The sequence below is a fragment of the Oncorhynchus nerka genome, linkage group LG2, assembly GCF_034236695.1.
Source record: "Oncorhynchus nerka isolate Pitt River linkage group LG2, Oner_Uvic_2.0, whole genome shotgun sequence".
NCBI lineage: Eukaryota > Metazoa > Chordata > Actinopteri > Salmoniformes > Salmonidae > Oncorhynchus > Oncorhynchus nerka.
The window spans coordinates 81,513,011-81,527,437 of NC_088397.1; the positions used below are offsets into that span (position 1 = coordinate 81,513,011).

Below are 14,427 nucleotides of genomic sequence, written 5' to 3' on the forward strand. Positions count from 1 at the left end.
GTTTATATTCAGGCATATTCCCAGACCTCTTTCCATGGTTAAATGCGGTGGTTCGTGCTTTCAGTTTTGTGCAAATGGCACCATCCATCCACGGTTTCTGGTTAGGATAGATTGTAATAGTCACAGTGGGTACAACATCTCCAATGCACTTCCTTATAAATTCATTCACCAAGTCAGCATATAGGTCGATGTTATTCTGTGACGCTGACCGGAATATATCCCAGTCCGCGTGATCAAAACAATCTTGAAGCGTGGATTCCGATTGGTCAGAGCAGTGTTGAATGGTTCTAGTCACTGGTACATCCTGTTTGAGTTTCTGCCTATAAGATGGTAGGAGCAAGATGGTCGGATTTGCCAAAGGGAGGGCGGGGCAGGGCTTTGTATGCATCACAGAAGTTACAGTAGCAGTGGTCTAGTGTATTACCCCCACCTGTAGTGCAATCAATATGCTGACTTAGATTTCAAATTTGCTTTGTTAAAATCCCTAGCTACAATAAATGCAGCCTCAGGATATATGATTTCCGGTTTACATAGAGTCCAGTGAAGTTCCTTTAGGGCCATCTTGGTGTCTGCTTGAGGGGGGGAATGTACACAGCTGTGACGATAACTGACGAGAATTATCTTGGAAGGTAACATGGCCGGCATTTGATGTGAGGAATTCTAGGTCGGGTGAGCAGAAGGACTTGAGTTCCGGTATGTTGTTATGATTACACCATGAGTCGTTAATCATGAAGTATATACCCCCGCCCTTCCTCTTCCAAGAGAGGTGTGTATCTCTGTCGGTGCGACGCATGGAGAAGCCCGGTGGCTGAACCGATTCCGACAACATATCCCGAGACAGCCATGTTTCCGTGAAACGGAGAATGCTACAATCTCTGGAAGGCAACCCCCTTGCTCGAATTTTGTCTATCTTGTTGTCAAGAGACTGAACATTGGCGAGTAGTGTACTCGCGAGCGGTGAGCGCTGTGCATGTCTATGGAGCCTGACCAGGAGGCCGCTCTGTCTGCCCCCGCCGTTGTCTTGGGTTGGCTTCTGGGATTAGATCCATTGTCCTGGGTGGTGGTCCAAACAGAGGATCCGCTTCGGGAAAGTCGTATTCCTGGTCGTAATGTTGGTAAGTTGACATCGCTCTTATATCCAATAGTTCTACCCGGCTGTATGTAATAAGACTTAAGATTTCCCGAGGTAACAATGTAAGAAATAATACATAAAAAAAGCTACATACTGAATAGTTTCCTAAGGACTCGAAGCGAGGCGAACATCTCTGTCGGCGCCAACTACCCACCGTGATGTCTCCATGGTGGTTTGTTCCATTCCCCCTAGCGACTGACTGGCATTTTGTGTCTAGCGGCTTCAGGTCTGTTTTGGCGTCCTTAACCTCTTGAACCTATGGGGGCGCTGTGTCATTATTGGATAAAAAGACATGCCCGTTTTAAGCGCAATATTTTGTCACGAAAAGATGCTCGACTATCCATGGAATTGACAGCCTTGGAAAGACAAAACTCTGACGTCTCCAAAACTGCAAAGATATTATCTGTGAGTGCCCCAGAACTAATGCAACAGGCGAAACCAAGATGAACTTTCATACAGGAAATGCCCCAGATTCTGAAGGCGCTGTGTTCTAATGTCTCCTTATATGGCTGTGAATGCGCCAGGAATGAGCCCGCGCTTTCTGTCTATTCCCCGAGGTGTCTGCAGCATTGTGACGTGTTTGTAGGCATATCATTGGAAGATTGACCATAAGAGACTACATTTACCTGGTGTCCCGCCCGGTGTCCTGTGTGTGTAATCTGTAAGTCCATGTGCGTTCCATTTCTTCAGAAGAGAAAGTAAAAATCCATCGTGGCAGTTATCGTCGATAGATATGTGAAAAACACCTTGAGGATTGATTCCAAACATCGGTTTGCCATGTTTCTGTCGATATTATGGAGTTAATTTGGAAAAAAGTTTGCGTTTTAATGACTTATTATTATTATTTTTTCCTTACCCAAACGTGATGAACAAAACGGAGCGATTAGTCGACACAAATAATATTTTTTGTAAAAACGGAACATTTGCTATCTAACAGAGTCTCCTCATTGAAAACATCTGAAGTTCTTCAAAGGTAAATGATTTTATTTGAATGCTTTTATGGTTTTTGTGGAAAATGTTGCATGCTGAATGCTAACGCTAAATGGTACGTTAGCCATGAATACTGTTACACAAATGCTTGTTTTGCAATGGTTGAGAAACATATTTAGAAAATCTGAGATGACAGTGTTGTTAACAGAAGGCTAAGCTTGAGAGCAAATAGATTAATTTCATTTCATTTGCGATTTTCATGAATAGTTAATGTTGTGTTATGCTAATGAGCTTGCGGATAGATTTACACAATCCTGGATACAGGGTTTTTTTCGTAGCTAAACGTGACGCAGAAAACGGAGCGATTTGTCCTAAACAAATAATCTTTCAGGAAAAACAGAACATTTGCTATCTGAGAGTCTCCTCATTGAAAACATCTGAAGTTCTTCAAAGGTAAATGATTTTATTTGAATGCTTTTCTGTTTTTTTGTGTAAATGTTGCCTGCTGAATGCTAACGCTAAATGCTACGCTAAATGCTACGTTAGCTATCAATACTGTTACACAAATGCTTGTTTTGCAATGGTTGAGAAGCATATTTTGAAAATCTGAGATGACAGTGTTGTTAACAAAAGGCTAAGCTTGAGAGCAAATAGATTGATTTCATTTCATTTGCGATTTTCATGAATAGTTAACGTTGCGTTAATCACTTTTTATAGCTACTGTTTACAGGCCTCCTGGGCCATATACAGCGTTTCTCACTGAGTTCCCCGAATTCCTATTGGACCTTGTAGTCATAGCAGACGATATTCTAATCTTTGGTGACTTTAATATTCACATGGAAAAGTCCACAGACCCACTCCAAAAGGCTTTCGGAGCCATCATCGACTCAGTGGGTTTTGTCCAACATGTCTCTGGACCCACTCACTGTCACAGTCATACGCTGGACCTAGTTTTGTCCCATGGAATAAATGTTGTGGATCTTAATGTTTTTCCTCATAATCCTGGACTATCGGACCACCATTTTATTACGTTTACAATTGCGACAAATAATCTGCTCAGACCCCAACCAAGGAACATCAAAAGTCATGCTATAAATTCACAGACAACACAAAGATTCCTTGATGCCCTTCCAGACTCCCTCTGCCTACCCAAGGACGCCAGAAGACAAAAATCAGTTAACCACCAAACTGAGGATCTCAATTTAACCTTGCGCAATACCCTAGATGCAGTTGCACCCCTAAAAACTAAAAACATTTCTCATAAGAAACTAGCTCCCTGGTACACAGAAAATACCCGAGCTCTGAAGCAAGCTTCCAGAAAATTGGAATGGAAATGGCGCCACACCAAACTGGAAGTCTTCCGACTAGCTTGGAAAGACGGTACCGTGCAGTACCGAAGAGCCCTTACTGCTGCTCGATCATCCTATTTTTCTAACTTAATTGAGGAAAATAAGAACAATCCGAAATTCCTTTTTGATACTGTCGCAGAGAGGATGACTTTCACTTTAGCAGTGATAAATTCATGAACTTCTTTGAGGAAAAGATTATGGTTATTAGAAAGCAAATTACGGACTCCTCTTTAAACCTGCGTATTCCTCCAAACCTCAGTTGTCCTGAGTCTGCACAACTCTGCCAGGACCTAGGATCAAGAGAGACACTCAAGTGTTTTAGTACTATATCTCTTGACACAATGATGAAAATAATCATGGCCTCTAAACCTTCAAGCTGCATACTGGACCCTATTCCAACTAAACTACTGAAAGAGCTGCTTCCTGTGCTTGGCCCTCCTATGTTGAACATAATAAACGGCTCTCTATCCACTGGATGTGTACCAAACTCACTAAAAGTGGCAGTAATAAAGCCTCTCTTGAAAAAGCCAAACCTTGACCCAGAAAATATAAAAAACTATCGGCCTATATCGAATCATCCATTCCTCTCAAAGATTTTAGAGAAGGCTGTTGCGCAGCAACTCACTGCCTTCCTGAAGACAAACAATGTATACGAAATGCTTCAGTCTGGTTTTAGACCCCATCATAGCACTGAGACGGCACTTGTGAAGGTGGTAAATGACATTTTAATGGCATCGGACTGAGGCTCTGCATCTGTCCTCGTGCTCCTAGACCTTAGTGCTGCTTTTGATACCATCGATCACCACATTCTTTTGGAGAGATTGGAAACCCAAATTGGTCTACACGGACATGTTCTGGCCTGGTTTAGATCTTATCTGTCGGAAAGATATCAGTTTGTCTCTGTGAATGGTTTGTCCTCTGACAAATCAACTGTAAATTTCGGTGTTCCTCAAGGTTCCGTTTTAGGACCACTATTGTTTTCACTATATATTTTACCTCTTGGGGATGTTATTCGAAAACATAATGTTAACTTTCACTGCTATGCGGATGACACACAGCTGTACATTTCAATGAAACATGGTGAAGCCCCAAAATTGCCCTCGCTAGAAGCATGTGTTTCAGACATAAGGAAGTGGATGGCTGCAAACTTTCTACTATTAAACTCGGACAAAACAGAGATGCTTGTTCTAGGTCCCAAGAAACAAAGAGATCTTCTATTGAATCTGACAATTAATCTTAATGGTTGTACAGTCGTCTCAAATAAAACTGTGAAGGACCTCGGCATTACTCTGGACCCTGATCTCTCTTTTGAAGAACATATCAAGACCATTTCGAGGACAGCTTTTTTCCATCTACGTAACATTGCAAAAATCAGAAACTTTCTGTCCAAAACTGATGCAGAAAAATTAATCCATGCTTTTGTCACTTCTAGGTTAGACTACTGCAATGCTCTACTTTCCGGCTACCCGGATAAAGTACTAAATAAACTTCAGTTAGTGCTAAATACGGCTGCTAGAATCCTGACTAGAACCAAAAAATGTGATCATATTACTCCAGTGCTAGCCTCTCTACACTGGCTTCCTGTCAAAGCAAGGGCTGATTTCAAGGTTTTACTGCTAACCTACAAAGCATTACATGGGCTTGCTCCTACCTATCTCTCTGATTTGGTCCTGCTATACATACCTACACGTACGCTACGGTCACAAGACGCAGGCCTCCTAATTGTCCCTAGAATTTCTAAGCAAACAGCTGGAGGCAGGACTTTCTCCTATAGAGCTCCATTTTTATGGAACGGTCTGCCTACCCATGTCAGAGACACAAACTCGGTCTCAACCTTTAAGTCTTTACTGAAGACTCATCTCTTCAGTGGGTCATATGATTGAGTGTAGTCTGGCCCAGGAGTGGGAAGGTGAACGGAAAGGCTCTGGAGCAACGAACTGCCCTTGCTGTCTCTGCCTGGCCGGTTCCCCTCTTTCCACTGGGATTCTCTGCCTCTAACCCTATTACAGGGGCTGAGTCACTGGCTTACTGGGGCTCTCTCATGCCGTCCCTGGAGGGGGTGCGTCACCCGAGTGGGTTGATTCACTGTTGTGGTCATCCTGTCTGGGTTGGCGGCCCCCTCCTTGGGTTGTGCCGTGGCGGAGATCTTTGTGGGCTATACTCGGCCTTGTCTCAGGATGGTAAGTTGGTGGTTGAAGATATCCCTCTAGTGGTGTGGGGGCTGTGCTTTGGCAAAGTGGGTGGGGTTATATCCTTCCTGTTTGGCCCTGTCCGGGGGTGTCCTCGGATGGGGCCACAGTGTCTCCTGACCCCTCCTGTCTCAGCCTCCAGTATTTATGCTGCAGTAGTTTATGTGTCGGGGGGCTAGGGTCAGTTTGTTATATCTGGAGTACTTCTCCTGTCCTATTCACTTTCCTGTGTGAATCTAAGTGTGCATTCTCTAATTTTCTGCTTCTCTCTTTCTTTCTCTCTCTCTGAGAACCTGAGCCCTAGGACCATGCCCCAGGACTACCTGACATGATGACTCCTTGCTGTCCCCAGTCCACCTGGCCATGCTGCTGCTCCAGTTTCATCTGACCTGAGCCCTATGACCATGCCCCAGGACTACCTGACATGATGACTCCTTGCTGTCCCCAGTCCACCTGGCCATGCTGCTGCTCCAGTTTCAACTGTTCTGCCTTATTATTATTCGACCATGCTGGTCATTTATGAACATTTTAACATCTTGGCCATGTTCTGTTATAATCTCCACCCGGCACAGCCAGAAGAGGACTGGCCACCCCACATAGCCTGGTTATAATCTCCACCCAGCACAGCCAGAAGAGGACTTCTGGTTCCTCTCTAGGTTTCTTCCTAGGTTTTGGCCTTTCTAGGGAGTTTTTCCTAGCCACCGTGCTTCTACACCTGCATTGCTTGCTGTTTGGGGTTTTAGGCTGGGTTTCTGTACAGCACTTTGAGATATCAGCTGATGTACGAAGGGCTATATAAATACATTTGATTTGATAATGAGCTTGAGGCTGTAGTCACGATACCGGATCCGGGATGGCTCGACGCAAGAAGTTAAGATGCAACTGCCAAATCATCAAAAAGCACTTGGAAATACTTTGTGCTTACTTACTCCAGAGTAGCTATATTATTTTTTTGTATTTTTTCCCAAGTGGTTGCTCTTTTTTTCTCCCACCAACCCTATTCAAAGAGCATTGCCTACTTGTCTCAGCAACACAGTTTATTCAGAGCCTATTCAAATTAAGTTTCAATTTGTGAGGCTGGTAACTCTAATTACCGTATTGTCACGTTCTGACCTTTATTTCCTTTGTTTTGTCATTATTTAGTATGGTCAGGGCGTGAGTTGGGGTGGGCAGTCTATGTTTGTTTTTCTATGATTTGGGTATTTCTATGTTTCGGCCTAGTATGGTTCTCAATCAGAGGCAGGTGTCTCTGATTGAGAATCATACTTAGGTAGCCTGGGTTGTACTGTTTGTTTGTGGGTGATTGTCTATGTTGATGGCTTGTTTCAGCGCAGCTCGCATTAGCTTCACGGTTGTTATTTTGTTTACTGTTTTTGTATAGTGTTTCAGTGTTCAGTTCTTTAATTAAACATTCAACATGAACACATATCACGTCGCATTTTGGTCCTCCAATCCTTCTTCAGATGAAGAGGAGGACGACCGTGACAGAATCACCCACCAACCAAGGACCAAGCAGCGTGGTAAAAGACAGCGACAGACAGCAGCAGCAGCAGCAGCAGCAACAACAGCGGCCAGCATCACAGGACTCCTGGACAAGGGAGGAGATACTGAACGGAGAGGGACCCTGGGCACAGGCTGGGGAATATCGCCGCCCCAAAGCAGAGCTGGAGGCAGCGAAAGCTGAGCGGCGGCGATATGAGGAGGCAGCATGGCAGAGCGACAGGTACGAGAGGCAGCCCCAAAACATTTTTTGGGGGGACAGACGAGGTGCGGTACTAAGCCAGGTAGCAGACCTGAGCTCACTCCTCGTGCTTATTATAAGCAGTGCATTACTGGTCAGGCACCGTGTTATGCGGTTAAGCGCACGGTGTCGCCAGTACGTGCCCATAGCCCGGTGCGCTATAGGGCAGCCCTCCGAAAGTGCCATGCGAGTGTGGGCATCGAGCCAGGGCGTATGGTGCCTGCTCAGCGGGTCTGGTTGCCGGTACGCAGTTTTGGTCCAGGGTATCCTGCGCCGGCTCTGCGTGCTGTGTCTCCGAGGCGCTGGGAGGGTGCAGTGCGTCCTCTGCCTGCGCTCCGCTCGTGCCGGGCAAATGTGGGAGTGGAGCCTAAGGGAGAGGTGCGTGTAGTAAGCACTAGATCTCCCGTGCTTACCCACAGCCCGGTTCAACCTGTGCCTGCACTCTGGAGGGTCCGGGCTAGAGTAGTTGTCCAGCCTGGGGAAGTGGTGCCAAGGTTGCACACCAGAGCTCCAGTGCTCCCCCACAGCCCGGTCCTTCAGGTGCCTCCTCCTAATACCAAGTCTCTTGAAGGTCTCCCCAGCCTTGTGGTTCCTGTGGCAGCCCCACGCACCAGGCTGTCTCTCTGTCTCCTCCCTGCAGGTGGTCCTGTCTGTCCGGCGCTGCTGCCGGAGTCTCCCGCCTGTCCGGCGCTGCTGCCGGAGTCTCCCGCCTGTCCGGCGCTGCTGCCGGAGTCTCCCGCCTGTCCGGCGCTGCTGCCGGAGTCTCCCGCCTGTCCGGCGCTGCTGCCGGAGTCTCCCGCCTGTCCGGCGCTGCTGCCGGAGTCTCCCGCCTGTCCGGCGCTGCTGCCGGAGTCTCCCGCCTGTCCGGCGCCAGAGCCCCTCAGCCCAGAGGCGCCAGAGCCCCTGCCCCTCTATCCAGAGCTTCCCCTCTGTCCAGAGCCTCCGCCCCTCTGTCCAGAGCTTCCGCCCCTCTGTCCAGAGCTTCCGCCCCTCTGTCCAGAGCTTCCGCCCCTCTGTCCAGTGGGATCATTGAGAAGGGTGGTCATGGTTAGAAAGCCACGGAGGCGGACAATAAGGCGGACTAAGACTATGGTGAAGTGGGGTCCGCGTCCCGCGCCAGAGCCGCCACCGTGGACAGACGCCCACCCAGACCCTCCCCTATAGGTTAAGGTTTTGCGGCCGGAGTCCGCACCTTTGGGGGGGGGGGTACTGTCACGTTCTGACCTTTATTTCCTTTGTTTTGTCATTATTTAGTATGGTCAGGGCGTGAGTTGGGGTGGGCAGTCTGTTTGTTTTTCTATGATTTGGGTATTTCTATGTTTCGGCCTAGTATGGTTCTCAATCAGAGGCAGGTGTCATTAGATGTCTCTGATTGAGAATCATACTTAGGTAGCCTGGGTTGCACTGTTTGTTTGTGGGTGATATTCTATGTTGATGGCTTGTTTCAGCGCAGCTCGCATTAGCTTCACGGTTGTTATTTTGTATAGTGTTTCAGTGTTCAGTTCTTTCTTTAATTAAACATTCAACATGAACACATATCACGCCGCATTTTGGTCCTCCGATCCTTCTCGCCTCTCCTCTTCAGATGAAGAGGATGACGACCGTGACATGTATCCTCTGCAGCAGAGGTAACGGAGTCTTCCTTTCCTGTGGCGGTCCTCATGGGAGCCAGTTTCATCATAGCGCTTGATGGTTTTTGTGACTGCAGAATTGACTGACCGTCATGTCTTAAAGTAATGACGGACTGTCGTTTCTCTTTGCTTATTTGAACTGTTCTTGCCATAATATGGACTTGGTATTTTACCAAATAGGGCTATCTTCTGTATACCACCCCTACCTTGTCACAACACAACTGATTTGCTCAAACGCATTAAGGAAAGAAATTCCACGAATTAACATTTAACAAAGCACACCTGTCAAATGCATTCCAGGTGACTGCCTCATGAAGCTGGTTGAGAGAATGCCAAGTGTGTGCAAAGGTTACTACATGATTCCATATGGGTCTCCCAAGTGGCGCAGCGATCTAAGGCACTGCATCTCAGTTCTAGAGGAGTCACTACAGACCCTGGTTTGATTCCAGACTGTTTCACAACCTTCAGTGATTGGGAGTCCCATAGGGCGTCGCACAATTAGACTAGCGTCGTTAGGGTTTGGCCGGGGTAGGCCGTCATTACTATTTCCGGGAGCATCAACAGTGTAATCTGCCTACCTGGTAGCTACTGATTTACATTCAGATAAAATTGAGAAATGAACTCAACTCAGTTTTTCTAGATCATTCTATCGAGCCATTTTGCATCAGAATCCACTTCTTGCTCTGTACACAGCTTGTGTTTGTTCATAAATATTCCCGCATCAAACTGTCACGCCACATTGTCTCATTTGAATAAGGCAGCGAGTATTTATACAGGCTTTGCATTGACTGCAGTACAAACTACAGGTGTAATTACACCTATCCATACCTTTCAGATCTCTACATAGAATTAAAACACAAATTAAACTGTATTGTCCAACAAAAGATCTAAAGCAATCTAAGACCAGTTAAGACCATATAAGACCAGTACCATTCAGTTTAAGACTCTCACCTAGCGATGCTCCAGTCAGGTTCGATCTTGAAGATGGTGGGGTCATCGGTGTAGTTGAATTTGACCTCTGGGTTTCTGAGCTCAGCTGAGTTGATGTCCACCATGACGGGGGTACCTCCAGGACTCTGACCTGCCGGGGTCACACACACCATCTCCCTGGCACTCCGCCTGGAAGGGAAGAGGGAGTGTGTAACATGAAGGAAAAGCATGTCATGTCACACATACACACACATGCTCTAACTGAGAAGAGGGCCACACGAGGCACACTCAGTTTATTGGAGAAAAATGCTCAAGTTAAATCAATCTATGACTATCAAAAAGCATAACCTGTGTGTCCCAAACTTCATATTACTTTCGCTTTTGTCTTCCAACAACATCCGGGAGGAAAAAGCGTAATAGAAACGAACTGTGACGTGAATAGTGAATTTATTCAGTAGACTATATCCCTGGTACAGACTCAGTCTCCCCAAATCTGCACTGGATGCGCTCATAAATGCGTTGCTACTCAAAGAATGTTTCAGAGATAGTAAGTTATGGTACTGCGTGCATTTCATCAAATGCTGTCAGTCAAACAACCACTAATACTGCGCGCCTCTGGTTATTTTCCTGTGTTTGGTCTCTACTGCATTCTCACCTGCAGCAAACCGCACCATGGTATGAAATCGGACAGAGACCACCCTTTTTGAGTGAACCACGGAGCATTGTTCAGTGCGCTGGCGCGTTCGGAAAAACCCTCCAAACCAATTTCGTGTGAAAGCCCCATAAGAGCGTCAAGAGCAGCAGAGTCTCTTTCTCCCTGAATGATCTGGAGTGTCAGCCGTCTCTTTCTCCCTGAATGATCTTGGAGTGTCAGCCGTCTCTTTCTCCCTGACTGATCTGGAGTGTCAGCCGTCTCTTTCTCCCTGAATGATCTGGAGTGTCAGCCGTCTCTTTCTCCCTGACTGATCTGGAGTGTCAGCCGTCTCTTTCTCCCTGACTGATCTGGAGTGTCAGCCGTCTCTTTCTCCCTGACTGATCTGGAGTGTCAGCCGTCTCTTTCTCCCTGACTGATCTGGAGTGTCAGCAGTCTCTTTCTCCCTGACTGATCTGGAGTGTCAGCAGTCTCTTTCTCCCTGACTGATCTGGAGTGTCAGCCGTCTCTTTCTCCCTGTCTGATCTGGAGTGTCAGCCGTCTCTTTCTCCCTGACTAATCTGGAGTGTCAGCCGTCTCTTTCTCCCTGACTGATCTGGAGAGGAAGCAGTCGCTTTTTCCCTGAATGATCTGGAGTGGCAGCCGTCTCCTTCTCCCTGACTGATATGAAGTGGCAGCAGTCTCAGAGACTGCCAGTCATCACAATGTGATGCAACCCCCTCCGACATGCAGCCAGCTGTGCTCTGAACGTTTTTTGTGGTTTGGCTTTGTTAGCCAAACGTTGCACTCTGCGGAGTGGGGGGTTACTTCCAACGCCTTGACAAAATGTTATGTTGGCAAAGCAGACATCCAAAAGATGTAGTGCGTGTTTGTATATCAGTATAATGTGAGGGATCCTGTGACTGTATAGTTTTTGTGTGCGTGCGTGCGCGTGTGTGTGTGTGTTAATGTTTTCCTACATTATCAGGACATGAATGTCCTGACCAGAAAATGTTGAAAAGTCTGGACTGTTTTCATGACCTGAATTTGTTAAAATTCTATTTTAGGCATAAGGGTAAAGTATAGGGTTTGGTTTCACCAAGTCCAAGACCTGTTGAAGCCGCAATGAATAACAGATTCATTACATGGAAAATCAAAAACTTCCACCCAAAACATCAAAAGGAAGTTAGTTCTGAAGTGTCTGTCCTATATCTGAGAGATATTAAGAAAGATTTGAATATTTAAGTTTATTTTTTACATGCATTTAACCCCTTCATATCAAGGATAATTTTACTATTTGATTTTTAAAAATATAGATAAAAAATAATACATTTTTATTTGATTTGGCTTTAATGCTATTAGCCCATACAAATGCATTGGATAACAGAGTCACTACATGGAACAGATAGTCCCCTCAGTGTCCGTCTTATATCTGAGAAACATTTTTCATGTATTTAACCCCTTATTTTTGGCACTAAACAGTCTCCCTATTTAGTGCATTCAGAACGTTTTCAGACCCCTTAACATTTTCCACATTTTGTTCCGTTACAGCCTTATTCTAAAATGGATTAAATCGTTTTTTTCTTCATCAATCTACACACAATGCCCCATAATGACGAAGAGAAATACATGCTTTTAGAAATGTTATTTTAAAATACCATATTTACATAAATATTCAGACCCTTTGCTATGAGACTCAAAATTGATCTCAGGTGCATCCTGTTTCCATTGATCATCCTTGATTGGAGTCCACCTGTGGTAAATTCAATTGATTGGACATGTTTTGAAAAGGGACAGATCTGTCTTTATAAGGTCCCACAGTTGACAGTGCATGTCAGAGCAGAAATCAGGCCATGAGGTTGAAGGAATTGTCCGTAGAGCTCCGAGACAGGATTGTGTCAAGGCACAGATCTGGGGAAGGCTACCAAAAAAATGTCTGCTGCATTGAATGTCCCCAAGAGCACAGTGGCCTCCATAATTTTTAAATGGAAGAAGTTTGGAACCAACAAGACTCTAGAGCAGGCCGCCTCGGTCAAACTGAGCAATTGGGAGAGAAGGGCCTTAGTCATGGAGATGACCAGAGTTCCTCTGTGGAGATGGAATAACCACCCAGAAGGACAACCATTTCTGCAACCTTCCACCAATCACTCCTCATTAAAAGGTACATGACAGCCTGCTTGGAGTTTGCCAAAAGGCACCTAAAGGACGCAGACCATGATTGACCAAGATAGAACTCTTTGGCCTGAATTCCAAGCGTTACATCTGGAGGAAACCTGGCACCATCCCTGCTGTGAAGCATGGGTGGCAGCATCATGATGTGGGGATGTTTGTCAGTGGGCAGGGACTGGAGACTAGTCAGGATCGAGGGAAAGATAAATGGAACAAAGTCCAGAGAGATCATTGACAAAAACCTGCTCCAGAGGGCTCAGGACCTCAGACTGGGGCAAAGGTTCACATTCTAACAGGAAAATGACCCTAAGCACACAGCCAAGACAACGCAGGAGTAACTTCGGGACAAGTCTCTGAATGTCCTTGAGTGGCCCAGCGAGAGCCCGGAATTAAACCCAATCGAACATCTCTGGAGAGACCTGAAAATAGCTATGCAGTGAAGCTCCCCATCCAACCTGGCAGAGCTTGAGAGGATCTGTAGAGAAGAATGGGAGAAACTCCCCAAATACAGGTGTACCAAGCTTGTAGCCAATAAGATTTGAGGCTGTAATCTCTGCCAAAGGTGCTTCAACAAAGTACTTTAGCAAAAATAAAAAATAAAACAGTTTTTGCTATGTCATTATAGGGTATAGCGTGTAGATTGATAAAAAAAAAAGTTTTTCAATCCATTTTGGAATAAGGCTGTACTTTCCGAATGCACTGTACTCCCTTTCATTTTTCCAACTGGTACCGGGGGAATTTCAGATTGGCAGATTGGCTGTACCAACTTCAGATGGATCCCACGATGTTGTGTGGGTCGTAGAGCAAAACACCATCAGACGCTACAGACACATTTTGGGATGTCTCATGGTCTGACCAACACTGCTCGAGCTCTATCATCTTTCCCCGTAGATGCGGAAGTGCGACATATGCGGATGCGGTGGATTGAGACACATCCAATGCAAATAACAGATTTCTAGCTTAAACTGACAGATTTTTATGGGAGTTTATTATGCTATCTACATTTCTGCAGGGGCGCAGATGTCGACCTTAGGGCTAAGGTTAGGAGTTCAGGTTTTGGGGTTAAAGTTTTGGGTTTCGGGAAAATAGCATTTTGAATGGGAATACAAATTCACGTCAAAAAAGCTACTGTATGTGTGTGGGTGTGGGGGTGTGTGTGTGTGTTCAGGCTGTATGTGTGTGTGTATTTACATTTTTATTTATCAAGGATCCTCAACAGTTCCTGCCAAGGCAGCAGCTACTCTTCCTGGAGTCCAGCAACATTAAGGCAGTTATATACTGTAAGGGATTTCTTCCATTGACGGAGAGGTGGACCAAAGCGCAGCATGGTTATTTTGATTCATGTTTTAATAAATCACTTCACATGAACAAACTAACAAACTAACAAAAACAAGAAACGTGAAAACCCAAAACAGCCCTATCTGGTGCAAATCACAGAGACAGGAACAATCACCCACAAACACACAGTGAAGGCTACCTAAGTATGATTCTCAATCAGAGACAACTAATGACACCTGCCTCTGATTGAGAACCATACTAGGCCGAAACATAGAAATACCCCAAAACATAGAAAAACAAACATAGACTGCCCACCCAACTCACGCCCTGACCAGACTAAATAAATACAAAACAAAGGAAATAAAGGTCAGAACGTGACATATACAATTTAAAAAGTGATATGACATTACATTTCATAACACGTTTCACAACACACTGTGTTCCCTT

General features: G+C 45.5%; 1 protein-coding gene across 1 annotated transcript in view; it reads right to left on the bottom strand.

Annotated features, from left to right (window-relative positions):
- Positions 1-14,427, bottom strand: part of LOC115120658 (plexin-A1-like) — a 409,850-nt gene that overhangs the window by 63,451 nt on the left and 331,972 nt on the right. Inside the window, exon 16 of the mRNA XM_065003449.1 lies at positions 9,924-10,091. Within this exon, the coding sequence (XP_064859521.1) occupies positions 9,924-10,091 (168 nt within the window). The remainder of the gene's footprint in view (positions 1-9,923; positions 10,092-14,427) is intronic.